Source organism: Wyeomyia smithii, chromosome 3 (assembly GCF_029784165.1).
Source record: "Wyeomyia smithii strain HCP4-BCI-WySm-NY-G18 chromosome 3, ASM2978416v1, whole genome shotgun sequence".
In the NCBI taxonomy this organism is placed as follows: domain Eukaryota; kingdom Metazoa; phylum Arthropoda; class Insecta; order Diptera; family Culicidae; genus Wyeomyia; species Wyeomyia smithii.
In genome coordinates this window covers 201018740-201035546 of record NC_073696.1, presented here as the reverse complement: position 1 = coordinate 201035546, position 16807 = coordinate 201018740, and the positions used below count along the sequence as shown (strand labels likewise).

General features: G+C 41.9%; 1 protein-coding gene across 1 annotated transcript; it reads right to left on the bottom strand.

Annotated features, from left to right (window-relative positions):
• Window positions 1–14919: 14919 nt before the first annotated feature.
• Window positions 14920–16445, bottom strand: LOC129730933 (uncharacterized). The gene is made up of 2 exons (XM_055690586.1): window positions 16330–16445; window positions 14920–16273 (listed from the first exon to the last, which is right to left on the bottom strand). The coding sequence occupies exons 1-2, from the start codon at window positions 16362–16364 to the stop codon at window positions 15292–15294; spliced, it is 1017 nt and encodes a 338-aa protein (XP_055546561.1). The 5' UTR covers window positions 16365–16445; the 3' UTR covers window positions 14920–15291.
• Between the last annotated feature and the right edge of the window lie 362 nt (window positions 16446–16807).

Sequence of the window (16807 nt, the reverse complement as noted above, 5' to 3'; positions counted from 1 at the left end):
GTGATGCATCGGAAAAAAGGTGTAACTCCAGCGAACGTGGGCTTGGGCATGAGATAAACCGATCGATTCGAAGGTCGTTCAATTAAATAAGCTGAGAGCGATACGAATTCCAACTCTCTATCATTGTCTGTGGCAGCTCGTGGTCCCAATCCCAAGGTTTTCCATTTTTTTCTTTAAGCGTCTACAATGTTTGCATAAAAATTATGGCAACTAATACCACAGGGCCGACCAAGCCCAATGGATCGAAAAGCTTAGCTATCCGCGAAAGCACTGCTCGCTTTGTTATAGTTGTGTGAATTTCGAGGTGCTCATTACGGATTACGTATTTCAGTTTATCGGTGCTTGGCTCCCAGTGCAGGCCAAGTGTTTTAATTGATTGGTCCTTGTCTAAATCAACTAACGATTGTAGTGCCCTGTCAGCCTGGGGGACGCCTTCGAGTGCTGCAAGACTGTTGCTCGCCCACTTTCTAAGTTGCATACCTGCTGATGAAAACATGGAATCTAGCTGGTGGCGCAGTACTGCTGCATTTTCAACTGTGTCAGCACCTGAGTATAAATCGTCCACATAAAAATCTTCACAGGTGGCGTTTACTGCAGCAGGGTAATTTTCGCGTTTATCTTCAGCGAGTTTTTGAAAGACACGGGTGGCTAAAAATGGTGCTGAAGTGGTACCATATGTAACCGTTTTTAATTCGTACACAGACACAGGTTCCGAAGCACCTTGGTAGTGCTGCTGTCTTCTCTGGTAACCGGATGATGTGGTAGAAAAAAGTTTGGTTGTGTTGTTTCCTTTGATTCATCGATGCGTTCCATGTGTCCTAGAGTTATGTACTCTCGCATGAATTTATGGTAGCTTTCCGATAACTGCGGGTTACGGCTCAATCGTGCCTCGAGCATGCGGAATCGGTGAAATGCTGTGCGCCAATTATCGCTAAGTTTGTTTCTGATCTCTTTGTTTAGTGGCAATTGAACAGTGTACCGCCCAGTTTCCAGGCGAGTTACGTGCTTACAGAAATGATTCTCGCAAAATACCTCTTGTGGTGAGTAAGCTGGTCCTGAGTCATTCTCGATGGCCCAAAATCGCTCTATAGACCGATGTAGATCTGCGGTAGCCGCTAAATTGCAAGAGATTGTTCCTCGTTCATTTTGTACGTCGATTTTACCCGAAACGACCCATCCGAAGACGGAATTGATCAAGCATGGTAGTGTATCGCCTAGCACAATGCGCCCGGCAACTGAACGCGTCAAAAAATATCTCTGCACCCAGCACAACATCAATGGGACAGGATTCGTAGAAGGCAGGGTCAGCTAATTGAATTCCAGGTGGTAATGACCACGACGAAGCATCAACCGAGAGGGACGGTAAATCAATTGTAACCTTGGGGAGAATCAACAATTCTATCTCATTAACATACTCGGAGATGCGGGATTTTACAGTAGATCGAATTTTGAATCGCACTTGTGTGGAGGATTGCCCTATCCCCTTGATTGGGAGATCTGCTCTAGCACGCTGAATTTTCATGCGTTGGCTCACTCGCTCGGTTACGAAGCAACATTCACTACCTGAATCAAGGAGAGCACGGACTGTGTGCTCATTTCCAACGTCGTCTACGAGAATGATCATTGCAGTCGCTAACAAGATTTTTGTTCTTCTTTCCTTCTGCGAAGTGCAGCTAGTGATACCGGTGTGAGCTGCTGGTGCGGAGCTTCATTGGAACTAAACTGGCTGGGTGGATCGTGTTGGTTCAATGGCTCAACCGCTTGAGCGACTGACGCAGAACTGTTTTGGTTTGACCTCTGCATGCACAGCTGTGTGTGGTGTCGGCCTTGACACTTTCGGCAACTACTTTCAGAAGAGCAATCTTTTGCCATATGACCTCGTCGTAAGCGATTTCGGCAAAGTTGATTGCGTCGAACCAATTCTTCCTTTTCACTTACTGACATTTGAGAAAAGGAAGAGCATTGATAGAGCGTATGCTGTCCAGAGCACACTATGCAGCCGCGGAAACCTTTGGTTACTGTTCCGGGATTGGAAGACCGGAAAGGAACAGGTTTTGTGGAAACGATATGTTGCGGTGTGTCGACGTTTCCCTTTCCTACTGTTTGTAAAACGTTAACCCGGCGCTGCAGGAATTCTATGAGTTGACTAAATTTAACTGCTTGATTTGCTTCAGCGTATTCTTCCCAATCACGTCTGGTCACGTTGTCTAATCGAGTGCTAAGAATGTGAATAAGTAACACATCCCAGTGTTCAGTATCTTCGCCCAACTGTTTTGAAATTTTTACATTAGTTTGAAACTTCTCAATGAGTGTGTGCAGTTCTGTGGCTGTCTCACGTTTCAGGCATGGGAAGTCGAATAAAGATTGCACGTATGTCCTTTTCAAGCGACGAGGGTTTTGAAAGTGAGTAACTAATGTTTGCCATGCTACCGGATACTGCTCGTTACTAATGGGGATGGTCTGTATGAGCTTGAGTGCTTCCCCGGACAGAGATGAACGCAAATAGTAAAATTTTTGTATAGTAGAAAGCGTGGCCGAAGAGTGTACCAACGATAAGAACAGATCATGAAAATTCATCCAACCTTCGTGATCGCCACTAAAGATTGGAATTTTGACGTCCGGAAGCTTGACTTGAAGTGGATGGGAGGGTTCTTGAGGTCTTTGTTGCGTAGGTTGGTGGTTAGGCTGGCGATTGTGTAAAAGAAGCGTACCTTTGGCGCGATAGTATGTTCTTTCGACGTCTGTCCTTTCTTCGACGTAGGCATTTAAAACATCTTCGTCCTCTTCTAAGGATTCCAGTTCCGTTTGCACCGCATTATATTCATTCCACATCACCACTATATTTTCTAACCGCACTGAAACTTCCAGTTCATCACGATCCGCTTGGTAATTGGCGATGAAGCTTGTTATTTCCGAGAAGGATTTTATCACAACGCGTTTGCGATTTTTCAGGCTGCTAAGCTTTCTTTCTGCCGACGACATGGTGCTGAAGGTTGGGAAGTCCTACAAACAAAGACCGCGTAGACCCAAAAGAAGCAAAAAACGAATAGGAACCTCAATTACCTGATTGAGGCAAATTATTGCCTTGTATCAATATAGAATTTGCTGGCTGGTATAATTTCGTCTGTTCGTGGCAAAACTATTATCGGAGTAGTGGCTTCGGTATATTCACCAAAGTTGCAAATTTCCAACTATCATCTCCCGTGGAATTTATCCTCGTCTCGCAGAAGTATATTCGTTGCGCAAGCAATTATCGAAATCCAAGCCAAATAAAAAAAAGACCCGGTTGAACAATCGATGGAAGCGTAAAACAATAGAACCTCACTCACCTATTCGGTGCATTAACAATGCCTTGAATGTAATTAATTGTTCTTCCAAATCAGCCGCGATGGCGCTATCGCCTTCGATTTTTTATTGGCGGCAATTTTTAGCGGATAGACGGAATTCATTCGACGTCTGATCCGGTTCGAAGGACCATGTTTAATTGTAATTAAGTTTGGAGCAGTAAACAATTTAATTTTAATTTTAATCTAAATTAATCACTATATTAGCTTATTTTTAAATTGTATAATACGGGTTTGATCTGTGCGTGGTGCCAATGAAGAATGTTGACCGTTGCCTGGTCTCAAGAGTACTGACTTTGATAAGCTAACGATCCTGTGGTTTAAGCTGCTGAACGTTCGGATAGCATCGTGTGAGATCTCTCCGTTTGAGTTAGAGAATTAGCATAGATGGGCTGTGAGATGAAGTAGAGTCCTGATCGGATGACAATTGTTCGAACTTGTAGAGTGCGCGACAATCTTAATTAACCCCTTCGTGACTGGTGGAGCGAACACTGAGAACAATGACAAGCATGGTTGTTAGTCTGCGGAGTTACTGCTGGGCGCACTTGGAAGGTTAATGAGCGAATACAACCTGGACGAACAATGGTTACACTTCCACAAGAACCTAACGGGTAGTTCGATGCTGAGTATTAGATGTATCAGATGTATCAAGACTGTGACAATGTCTACAATTTGATAAGATGCTGGTATTATTCAACTGCAGCAATTAATTATCGTAGCATACATATTTTAATTATGCGTACAAAACTGTCTCGGAGAATGAAACCGTTGCCGGAAGCCTTTGTTGGAAAGCACCAGTACGCATTGAGGGAACGGACAACGAACAAAATGTTCATTTTCTGTCAAATCCTTGACAAGTTCAGAGAAACAAGCTCGCAGACTCTTCACCTATGTATGGGCTTTAAAGTAGTGTACGATTCAGTTAAGCGCTGCGTGTTATGACAAATTATGTTTGAATACGATTCCTCAGCAAAACTGTGTATGCAAAATCGGGCCACCATAGTTTCCATTCGGACCTGTTCGTAACGTTGGGCGGTTTAAAGCTAGGCGAGTCTGTTGTTCAACTTTGCTCTGAAAGGTGTAATACGGAGAGCAGAGCAGCCAAGTTAGGGAATGTTCTCCTGCGTTGAGTGTCTATTTAAAAAAAATATATATTTAGTGTCTGAATTATGAAATGCCGTATCCTGCCAGCCACGCCTAAGATGGCAGCCCCATCAGCAGGATGTAGGTATCGCGACCCTGATAAGGTAGCATACCGAAACCTTTCTTTCAACCACGAACAACGAAATCAGAAATACGCCCACGTGTCGGGAATTTATTAGTTTCACCTATTTATTTGTGACATTCTGCAAAACGACTGTTATTCGTAAAAAATCAGCCGAAAGGAGGGAAAAATTGTGCACAGTTATTTGGAAAATCCATTATAGTCTGCATGCTAGCTGAACAGCAGAAATTGCCGTATGGCGAGTCATCAAACGGTATGAGGGAAACATAGACGACGATTCGGAAGCCTCAAGCCAATCATCGGAGTAAGATTTAAAGACCATTAAGAGGAATCCCAATCTATCGGACCGTAATTGGGCCAGAAAATTCGATGCTGCCGAGGTGAATTTGACTGCGGGAAGGAATCAAGTCGTATTAAGCTAGCAAACAACGGCTACAATTTAGCTAATCTAATTTTACAGGCTGAAATCAAGTTTCAGACAATTCGGTAAGTTGAAAAAAGATGGTTTCGAGAAAAACGCGATGATGAATAACGCCATACTTTTAGCTGTAATTTTCAAACGCGATCAGATATCAAAAATTCTTTTTTCACAATACCTCTGAGTGTATAGGCATTCCGACATTTGCCACAATTCAGAACGTAACCGCATAACGTCGTGGTAGTTTACTGAGGTTACCGATGTTGTTGATCACGTACAACGATAGTACAAACATATTATAGCATTTGTTCATTAGTTTATTTGGTCGGCGTGCGACCAGACCGTACCAAGCGCCAAAAACTTTATTTCGAGTAATCGGCGATCAAAGTTTAACCACCCCGTATGTTTCCTGCAAACTGCTGCGAAGAAATTTTGTTATAATACCATTATAAACTGTTCAAACCATTATAAACTGTTTCCATCATAAACTGTTCGTTTTATTATGAAAGATAGATTAACAAATTTAACATCCACTGGTGTTAAAAATACAATTTAAAAAAAATGGCGCTTGGTTCGCACGCCGACCATTTGAAAAAAATACATCAAAGGCCTTGTGACCCAACCGATGTCCCTATTCTAGTTTAAAATAGTTGAAGAGGCTGTTTATAAGACACAACCGCAAGGTAAACGTAGAATTACGGAAGCCTGCCTAATGTCAATATATTTTTTGCAATTGGTTTGGGAATACACTCGATCGGGGTAATCAATTCAGTGGTGTTACGCGGTACATTTCAGTGATAATTCTCTTTAAACTTCTCTTTTCTTCCAATAATTAATTAGTAACCTTGAAGGAAATCGTTTGTTTTGGATTGCCATTTACCAATGATACGGAAAAATTGTAGTTCTTTTGTGAATCCCTGCACGTAAAGGAAGAAGTTATTTTACAACATGCGTGCTCTGATATAGATGTTTAGTTGCTCGAGAATCGTTGGAAAGTCTACCCCTGAAGGCAACAGGTCCGAGACGAATATAGTTATAAGTCTGTCATAAGTCTAAGTGTGCATCCCTGTTTCTAGCTTGGAAGTTGAAAGGAGTCAGTCTACGGTAGTCTCCGGAGAGCAGAGCGGACGAACCTTCGTTGCACTGACCCGATTCTACTTACTCCGTTCAGATAGTAAGGACTCCACACTGAAACGCAGTGTTCTAAACTAGTCCACAGCAAAACAAAGCAAATCCAAGGTGCTTCATTCCGTTTCGGAGCTCGACCTTCTGTTTTATTTATAAACAGACTTCGCAGCCAACTGTTTAGTGTACAGGATAGTTTGTGGGGCTAACGCTACGATCCTACTTACTCTAACAGTCTTTCCCGAGGCGAGATACGAACCTACTGACTTGCTAGGCCAGCGTCTTACCTCGCGACCGGTTGGGAGGAGCTAGGTCATACCTATGCGCAATATAAAGATTTTAGACATTCGATGTGTTTTTTCGAACTAATTTCTATTTTTGGAGCAGTACCAAGCATGGAAAAGTTCACTCACTAGCAATATTTCATGCAAATGTGTTCTTTGATTTATCAGTTATCGTTCAACTGTTTCCACTCACGTACAAGTTTTCCATAGAAACGCTGCTGATTGTTTTTCGCTTCTAACAGTTCCGAATACCATAGAAGGAGACTGAATGATTCAAACACGATAGTATTTATTGTATCCAAGTTCACTTGCACTCAACATTATCGCGAGAAGCTTTGAGATATTATCGCCAGTGATACAAAACTATGAATCCAAATGAACGTTAGATTGCGTTCAATTGTTTGCTTGCCGGAGCAAATAGGTATCATCAATGCTTACGGAAATTGTAGCATGATGCATTAGCATCTGATACTTGAAATCACCAAGAATCATCGTGGTATATCACGGTGAAAGCACGATGTGGAGTAGCCGAATTACGCCTACAAGCCTTTGAAAGAATCATTGCGATCGCTTGAGTGCAATCGTTTACGATTCTTTCGTGAAACACTCGCTATATGTTGCTCGCTCCGCCTAAAGCAGGCAATACTGAAACAAAATCATCAAAGAAAGCTACCATATATTTCTTTGCTCTAAGTTGTCTCTTGCAAGCTTGAGAATGTAACTTTTAATAGCGATGGTTTGCTAGGATTGAAAGCTTATAAATAGCACGTTCAGAAATGATACCCGAATGATTGTTATGCGATACGAGTTTTTCCATCCTTGAGCAGTACTTCCAAGTCCTTGAAACAGTTTGCGTGTCGTAGAGGTGTGTTTGATAGGTTGTAATCAAAGGTCACGGGGTTAAGCTCCCTTGAGAACGCTATAATCTCACATTTGTCGACGTTCAATTGCATGCTGTTGTCCACACACCATTCCGCGAAAATCGATAACTGCTCCTGGAGCGCAACTTTGGCGAACAGCATCAGATCGTCAGCGAATGGCAGTCGAAAGCCTTAGAGCCGGATGTTAATATCGCTCAGGTTGATTATAAAAGCCAATGGTCCGAGGTGGCTACCTTGAGGGATGCCAGAGGGAGCGGAAAACGAAGTCGAAGAAACTCCGTCGATGTTTACTGCTAAACGCCGATCAGTCAAGTAGGATTTGAACCAAAATAGTAGCGGGCCTGCGATGCAGGTCTTTTCTGGCTTAGCAACGGCGATTTGGTAGTTCAGTTTGTCGAAGGTGGCGGAATAGTCCGTGTGAATGACGTCTGTTTGACTGGTCGTCAAAATTATCCATTACGAAAGATATAAGCATCATGAGATTCGAGGCTGTAGATCGTTTGGGTATGAAACCGTGTTGTTTGTCTGCGATGTACTGCTTGAAGAACGAGAAAGTGGGTTCAAACACGATGAGCTCGGAATAGAGGGAAGAGATGAGATTCGTCGGAAGTGCTCAACGTTTCTTCAATTCCTTTTCCTATGTACTAGAAACATGTACATACACCAGGGCCGGCGTTTCATGTGGGTAGTGTGGGTAATAGTACCCACTCGGAAAATATCCATGTGGGTACTTACCCACACGGAACTATCAGACAAAACCAAAAAAAAAAGTAATGTTGCGAGCGACCGATTTTTCGATGAATATTGTTGAACGAGAGGTTATAAATCTACAGATTTATATACAGTTGTAAAGTTTCTCAGGGAAAAGGATTACTTTTTCAATTGTTTCATTTACGATAGAGAATTTTATTTACGATAGAGTTCTACATTTCATTTACGATAGAGTTCTAAAGATTAAAAATGTTTTCTCATAAGAATTTTCCATGCCAAATTTGAGTTCAATCGGACTTCGGGAAGTAGAGCCTCAAAGCGGTCAAAGTTACAGTTTTTTAATCTCTTGTGTGTTCTGATGTAGCTCGAGTCTCCCAACGCAAAAGTTTCCATGTCCCTGATTTTTTTTATTTTTAAACAAATTTTTATGAAATAAAATCAGATCTCGATATTTCATGCATTTCTAAGAGAAAAAATTCGATTCCGGAAACTTCAACATCTACTTTTGTGCATTTTTAGGTTGGTCAAAAAAGTAAGACTTTCACGACTGCAAACGATACCTCATCAAAAGTCCGAAGACAAAAGTGCTGAGCCCTTACGTTTGCTTTGAAAAAATGTTCCAAAAATGCCAATTTTTTATGGGTTTACCTTTACACGCACTGATGAAACTACCCATGCAGCATCAATCATAGTAACCCATGAGCCAGCAGAAAAAATTGACTCGAACTCTAACCGTAATGGTGAAAAGAGTGAAGCTACTCCGTTGAGAAGTGTGCGCGATCAAAGTACCCGCCGTGTCGAAAAAGGACATCGTACGGAAAAGGGACACCGGTAATGCTTGTTCCGGTATCTACAACATCTTGGTAGGACTAAAATCAGAACATCGGAAGAAAGACCGGTTCCGTACGGCCGACGACCCTGAGCGATCACAAATACAAATAGCGAAATACAAATAATACAAAAGTGACGACATCGCTGCGTACGATCGATCGGGAGGTCGGTGCAACCGGCCAAACAGTGGAAAAGTACCTGGCAAACATGGACATCAGAAAGTGGTAGTCCCGTCCATTGGCCTTGGAGCTGCAGGCAATGACGCAGTGTCAGAGTCTGAATAAGATGGTCGAGTCGATTTCTCCGGCAAATCGCGACGTGATGGTAGTGGTGGACGCCTACACGCACGATTTCGTCCACCATGGCGAATGTTCCGGTAAAGTCCCGAAAAGCCACTCGCAAAAGCGTGGAATTGCCTTTGCAAGTGACCCTTTATAATTACCGGCCATGGGAAATTCATTAAAATCAATCATCTGTCTTGGTTTTTTTTTTTTCATCATCATCCGCAAAAGTTCATGTTCTAATGCAAACATTACTACTGAACGAAATTCGAAAAACTAATTTCTCTGCAACATTCCATTGGCACCCCATTGTTGATGCACTGTCGTTTTTTCTTAAAATTATGCTCAGGTATCAGTAGGTCGCACAACCCACAAGGCAACGCCTTTGTCACCCATGAAAATTCCATATTTCTTGCTACCCATCCGGGAAAATAAGGTCACGCTGGTCCTGACATACACCAATTTCCAAATCAAAGAAAAGACACCCGAGCTGATGGATTCAGTGAAAAGATTACGCATTGGAGCAGCCAGACTACTGATACCGTTTCTCTAGAAAACGGGTTGTATGCCGTCCGGTCCACCGGATATGAAAGACCTGAGCTTCAAGACGGCTAATATAACCGCGCTAACGTCAATAGTAAAGTTTGTCAATGCATAGGGCCGGCGGTTGATGTGAGTAGTATGGGTATTAGTAATCACTCGGCAAAAAATTGCGCTGGGGGTACTTACCCGCACGGGATTATCGGACAAACCAAAAAAAATGTTTTCTATGTTAAAAACTAAAATTGCCGCGCACATGTGCGAGCGACAGATTTTTTTATGAATATCGTTGAGTGAGAGGCTATATTCCATTCATTTCTAAGAGATTTACAATCAAACAAAACTTCGAAAACATCAAGAACTACTCTTGTGCAATCTTTCGTTGGTCAAAAAAGTGAGACTTTCACTACTGTAGGGGAAGCTTTATCAGAAGCCCGATTAAGCTTAAATTTTGTATGGAGACTTTTTTCAAGAAGACAAAACTGTTGAGCCTCAACGTTTCCATTGAAAAAAAAATGCATAAAAATTGTCGATTTTTCATGGGTTTACTTTTAAACGCACTGACGAAACTACCCATGTAGCATCAGTCATAGTAACTAATGCGTCAGCAGAAAAAAATTGACTCGAATCCTAACCGTGATGGCGAAAACAATGAAGCTACTTCATTCAGAAGTGTGCGCGTTGAAAGAACGCTACACTGTCGCGTCGAAAAAGGACATCGTGCGACACTTTGTGGTCGACGAATACGCCGACATCTACACATCTTGGCACTATTGGACAACAATCAGGTCATCGAAAGAAAGCCCGGTTCTGGACTGCCGACGACCCTGAGCGACATAAAGCTTCAAGGGATGCTGAAGTGGAAGACCCAAGGAAAAGTGGCTACATCGCTGCGGGCGTTTGGCCGGGAGGTCAGTACCACCGGCCAAACAAACCGGCCACTGGTCTAGGAGCTGCAGGCAACGAGGCAGCGGCAGCTCCTGAATAAGATGGTCAAGTCGATTTTCCTGGCAATCGCAACGTGGCGGTGGTGATGGACGTTGCGCCCTATCTCACCCTGAATGGCAACGACTGGCAGGACACTTCGTATTTTACTTCCCCCACGGAGGAAGTGAGCTTCGAGGGGAAGTACATTTCACATACCAGGTTTCTCTAAGGAGGTACTGCTGTGGCTGACAATCAGCAAGAGGCGGATGTCAAAGCCGCTCTTTTTTCACTCCGGACTGGCCGTGATCGGGGAAATTCGGAGGTGCCTGCCAGAAGTTGTGTCAAGAAATACCATGAGGGCGAAGACGTGGAGTTCTGGTTGAATCTACCGCCGGCACACTACTCGAAGCAATCGTTGAAGGAGATTGAGTGTCCCCCAGCTGCGTCCCATCGGCAATTTCTGGGAAAAACTGAAGCGTAAGATCTACTCCAATAATTTTGTCGCGAATACTGAGGAGGAATTGATAAATACGACGAAGAAAGAGCTCAAAAACGTGCCTACACGCATGGTTTCGCCCGCCCTGACGAATGTTCCAGTTAACTGCCGGAAGGCCGCTCGCAAGGGCGTAGAATTTTTGCAAGTAAGCTTATATAATTACCTTTCATGGGAAATTTAACAATCCCAAATACCTGTCTTAGTTTTTTCCTCTCACCATCAGAAAAAAGGCCATTTTGCAATGCAAACATTACTGCTGAATAAAATTGTAAAATCAATTTTTTCTTATACATTCCATTGGCATCTATTGTTGATACTCTGTCGAAGAATTCGACAAGAATATGTTAAGGTCCTATATTTTTCTTGTGTTCAAGAAAGGAAACAAAAGTGATGTGAAAAAAAAAGTGAGCCATCGAGGGATTACATCGCTTTGTGCTGGGTCGAATTTGTTTGAGATTTTGATCGGTGGCTCGTTGCCAAGGAGCGTTACGCAATACATTTCAACGGATCAGCATGGGTTTTTTCCTGGTTGCTCAATGTAAAATGGAGCACAAGTCGACACGGTGTATACTGACATTAAAGCAGCGTTTGACCGCGTTGATCAATCCCGCGGTTTCCGAAGTACTTCAGGCGTACCTCAAGGTAGTAATGTTGGACCTATACTGTTCTCGCTGTATTACAACGATGTCGGCTTGGCACTTCCTCCAGGATGTAGAATCGTGTACGCTGATAACTTCAAAATCTATTATGTAGTTCACTCAGTTACTGATTATATTGAATTAAAAAAACTGGAAACGCTGTGCGATGAAACCATGTTTGGAGAAGAGTAGAGGTCCTCAAATCACGCGATGGAACACGAAAATCAAGTAAAGATAGTAGTTTGGGACAATCTACTTCATTGTTCAGGAGCTTAGCGACAAATGTTGCCTGCTGAATCTTCCGTCGTCGAGCGGGTGTCAAGATTGATTAGCTTGCACCGATCACCGTATGGAGGCAAATTCTGTGGGTCACGCCGAGGCAGATTTCTCAAAGCAATTCGGACAAATCTTTTTTGCACTCTTTCAATTCGTAAACTTCAGGTCAGTTGGTGTGGAAGCCAAACTAGTGAAGCATTCTCTAAGATAGGTCGCACTAAAGAGCAATACAGAACTTTCAAGCAATACGGATCATTAAAATCTTTGGCTATTTTGGTTATAAAACCCAGCTGACGATTAGCCTTAGCAATGACGGCCGATCGATGACTAGCAAAGGAGAGTTTCTTATCCATTGTCACACCCAAGTCATTCATCTCTTCAATCCTGTTGAGCACGACTCCATCGATATGATAGTTGAACATTATAGGCTGCGAGTTCCGATGAAATGTCATTGCAGAGCTGACAGGGATGCTGACAATCGGCTTATTACGATGGCACCATTCTACAAACATATCCAGTAACTGCTGCAAACGGTGACAATCTTCTATGCATTTCACGGCGAAATATAGTTTTAGGTCATCCGCATATATAAGCTTACATCCATCACCAAGAAAAATACTAACATCGTTAAAAATATTGTAAAAAGCAGCGGTCCCAAGTTACTGCCTTGAGGTAGACCACTCAAGTTAACAAACGGAGTTGAGCTGCACGCTCCCAATTTCACCCGAAGTGACACAGGTATGAACTAAGCCATGCAACTAAGCTGTCAGAGGCACCAAGCAGGTTAATTTTGCGCAATAGTATGCGATGGTCAATTCTGTCAAATGAGGCTTTCAAATCCGTATAAACCACGTCCACTTGGCATTTTGCTTCCAGTTGTGTAGATACGCACCTCGAAGCCTCCCTTGGACGGATCCTGGGGAGCTTCCTCCTCCATAGGTGCAGGTTGCTGGATAAGGACACTTTAGAGAAAAGTAGAGATGACATGCATGCTGTATTTGTTGGAAAGGTGCTTTGTGGATCAATATATGTCCCATGGATTCAAGCCAATATCAATGTTAACGCAGAATTCTTCGGATAACTAACTGATTTGTTCGACTTTAATATTAGCTGTGAAACGTTTAAATATCGATTGCGTAACCGACAATAATTTTAATTTGTTAGTTTTCAATTTTTTTTTTTCCATGTAGACCCTGTTATCCGATGATGCTAAGTAAATAAATAAATAAATAAACTTATAGTTTTCTGCAAAGTTTTTCAACGCGTGCACGCCACTCCTCATTGAGAACTTGAGACGACAGTTTATCACTCAAAGTGACTATTGTTGGAATTTTTAAAGGAAGACAGTATCAAAGTCAGTACCATCGTCCATCGTCACGCTCCAAGTTCAAGGTTTAGCTTGTACAAAGCTGTCACAATTTTGAGGTTAAACTTCCTTTCAAATTTCAATGACACAATCACCGATATGCCCCTAGAAATAATTTGCCCAAGACAGTCCCTTTTTGTCAACTCTAATGACACGGGATTAAGCAGCCCAATAAATATTGCAACGATACCCACTTCATCCAGTCTTGCGTCTCCCAGCAAACAGTAACGCACCTTATTTCTCGTGCTTCTGATCGCAAAGTGTAGTTTTGCGTGACGATTCCCTTCTCCCCCGAATAATTAACCCTTTCTGTTTTTATTACAGTCTTTCTAGTTTAGAAAATTATAATATATTCTTATAACATTCGTATTTTCAATCAAGTGTTTGTTTGAAATAAAATTATTCTCATTTAGTTAAAGTGAATAGTTAAAAAATTCCAACAAAATTCTTTTTGGCACAAAAGGGTTAGACAGAACTGCTAACATGAAGACATATGCATACGTCCTGAAACGAAAACGGTACAGTTTGAGTCGTCGTCGTCTTTACTCCGTGTATTTCCCTATGACACGGAAGTACATAAATTAATGTTTCGTAATTTAACACGAAAATGTTTGAGCTTCAATTCGTCTTTGTTAATCTTCGGGAAATTATTTATCTAATTTGTTGCACGTATGTGGATCTCCTTATTCATGGCAGGTCCCATGGAGTGGAATTCGGTAAGAAGTTCGAGAGCGCGTTCCACGCGGATTCTGCCTCGTTCTGATAACGAGCGTTCAGCTGAGGTTTGCCGCGTTTGTATCGACACTGCTGGCTTCTGGTGGTTTTTGGGGAGAGCAGGCAACGAAGCAGCAGCGAGGCATGTTGCAATTACATCGTGCCGCACCGTAGCGAATAAAATGTAAACATATGTGAGCGGTTTGGTTGAATTGCTTGACAAATTTATAGATGTTGCCGTCGACTAATGACTGTTGCGAGTGCAGGCTGTCTTCATCCGTGTGAGGTACGAACCATGGATTTAAGCTTCGTGCCCACATGCGTGCGGCTGCTCTCGAGCACTGCGGGACATTGTTGCGGGTGATAAGTAATTGCGGTGCGAGGAAAGTGAATTAAATCGAGAGGATAAAGTGGGATTTAGGGCGGTTGTCAGTGGATTGTTAGCTGATTGATTTAATGTAGGCCGGCTTGGGGGATATTTTGCTGTGCAAATCTGGCAAGCGATTCGCAGACAGGAATGTATAATAGAAGTGGTATGCATTTGCAGGGAGTTAGTTCTTCTGGACTAGGGCTACGATTACTCGTAATTGATCAACAGAACTAATTGAAACTGACCTCAATTGGTAGAAGAGCAGCGCTTCATAGGTGGTGAGCTATATCTACTGCTAGGAGAAAAAGTATGTTCAAAATTGCTACGTGAACCTGTGAACTAATGTTGTTATGTAGATTTTCGATGATCACTGCTATAACAGAAACCATATTATTGATACATATAAATCACTTAAACTCACAAATGAGTTTTCTAAGTTTTCTAAATGAGTAAACTAAGCAAAAAATAGTTGGAATAATTCGATGACTGCTTAGAAAATTTATTGCACAAAAGTTTATATATTTACATTTGTTCTCGCAAACTGAGATGAAAATTTTAGTATTTTACACTAGTTGTGTTACGTGTTTCAATGCACTTGCTGTTTTAAAGAAAAAATATTCTTTTTGGGTAACAAGTAGCCCGATTGCACTTGTTTCACAAACCAATAAGTTAATGGATACACGAAGGCACACCGCTCTTGGCTGTTTTACGATTTTTTTTTACCTTAAACTAGAAGTTCTCATAATCGAATCTTTACTTTTACATTAAAATGTGATATTCTAGATTCTCACCATTACTAATAAATAACTTATGGTGGCATTTAAATCGGATTGAGTTCAACTACCCAACATTCACTGCAGAAAACTAAAAAAAAACTTCCACTTTATCCCGCCGAACTCCAACCAAAATCTTTCCTTCGCGGCTCTTGGCATCTTTTGTTAGCAGCTCCAACGACTGTTCTCCGGAGGATATATTCAATGGATTTGCCCGCAGTTCATTCGTCAGCTGCTGTATCGCTTCAAACAGCGGCGTTTCCGTTAACAGACTGCCCGCGGTTGTGTGAACCGTCGATCCGAAGCAGCACAGTCCTCCCTGGCGATGTTCACTGCAACCATAATCAACGCCATACGCGACAATTCTTCGATCCATAATATCCTTCCGTGCACGAGCTACCCAAGCACAACTCCATAGGTTTCCGATTAGCCGTACCGTTTCTAGAACCGGAAAGGAACTCGGAAAACCATCAAATCGCTCAAGTTGGTTGTAGCTAATCCAAAGGTTTTTCAGTTTGGCGAAGCGTAAATCCGCAGATGCATCAATCGAAGTGATTTTGTTTACCGACACATCTAAATTTTTCAATCTCTTCATAGTAGAAAACAAATCCAAGTCAATGTGTGTCAAATGGTTTTGTGACACATCTAAAGTAGTCAGTCCAACCAGGAACTTCATTGTAGTGGAAAGCGTATGCAGTCTGTTTCTAACTAATTGCAATATTCGAAGCTCTTGGTTTTCTTCTGCAACCACCTCAAAGTAGGTCAAATTCGCTTGTATAACCGAGAGGGATTCCAAGCACTCAGAAAAAAATGTCATTTGAGGCACATTTCCGTACATTAAGGTTAGAAATTTTGTACGAGCAAACGTTTGAAATAGACTTCCATTCCAGTGAGCTACATCGTACGATTCCAGGATCAGCTCATGCGATTTGTCTAGCCAACGTTCATTGGAAGAGTTGAACTCTAAAGGAAACTGAGCACTATTTAGATGAATTGCGCCTTCTCGATTGAAGCGTCCACCGTGCACAGCTCGGCACATGACACTTGGCATCAGGTTACCGAAAATAAACAACCTGTGAATGTAACAACAACTAATCAGATTGATGAAATATTCTATTGAAATACTTACACTAAATTAAAACTGAAGCCGAAGGCCATCGCCATGATGTTACTATCTGTCACTTTAGATTAGAACTGTCTCATGCAAAGCAACGAAAGCACGAGTGATGTTTATTTTTATGTGTCGTAAACATACACAATGTATAGCAGTATGTGTAGGTATTGACACCACGATGCTTGATAATAGCCACCAGCAACATCTTGCAGATGAACCAGAATAACATATATAATTAAAATGATATCACTATTTAATGCAAGCAGTTTCCGATGCTGACTGGTTTGATGTGGGCGTTTTTACTCACACATTTCTATCTCTTCTCGAGCTGACCTCGAAAAATGAGAGGAATGTAATTATTCTGCATTTGACTACATTTGACGTATAAGTCCTAGTTGAAAATATGTAATTCACTTTTCTGTAACAATATTCCTGAAGCCTTATCTTTTCGACATTTTCAACATTTCCAACATTTTTGGAATAAAGTATATTT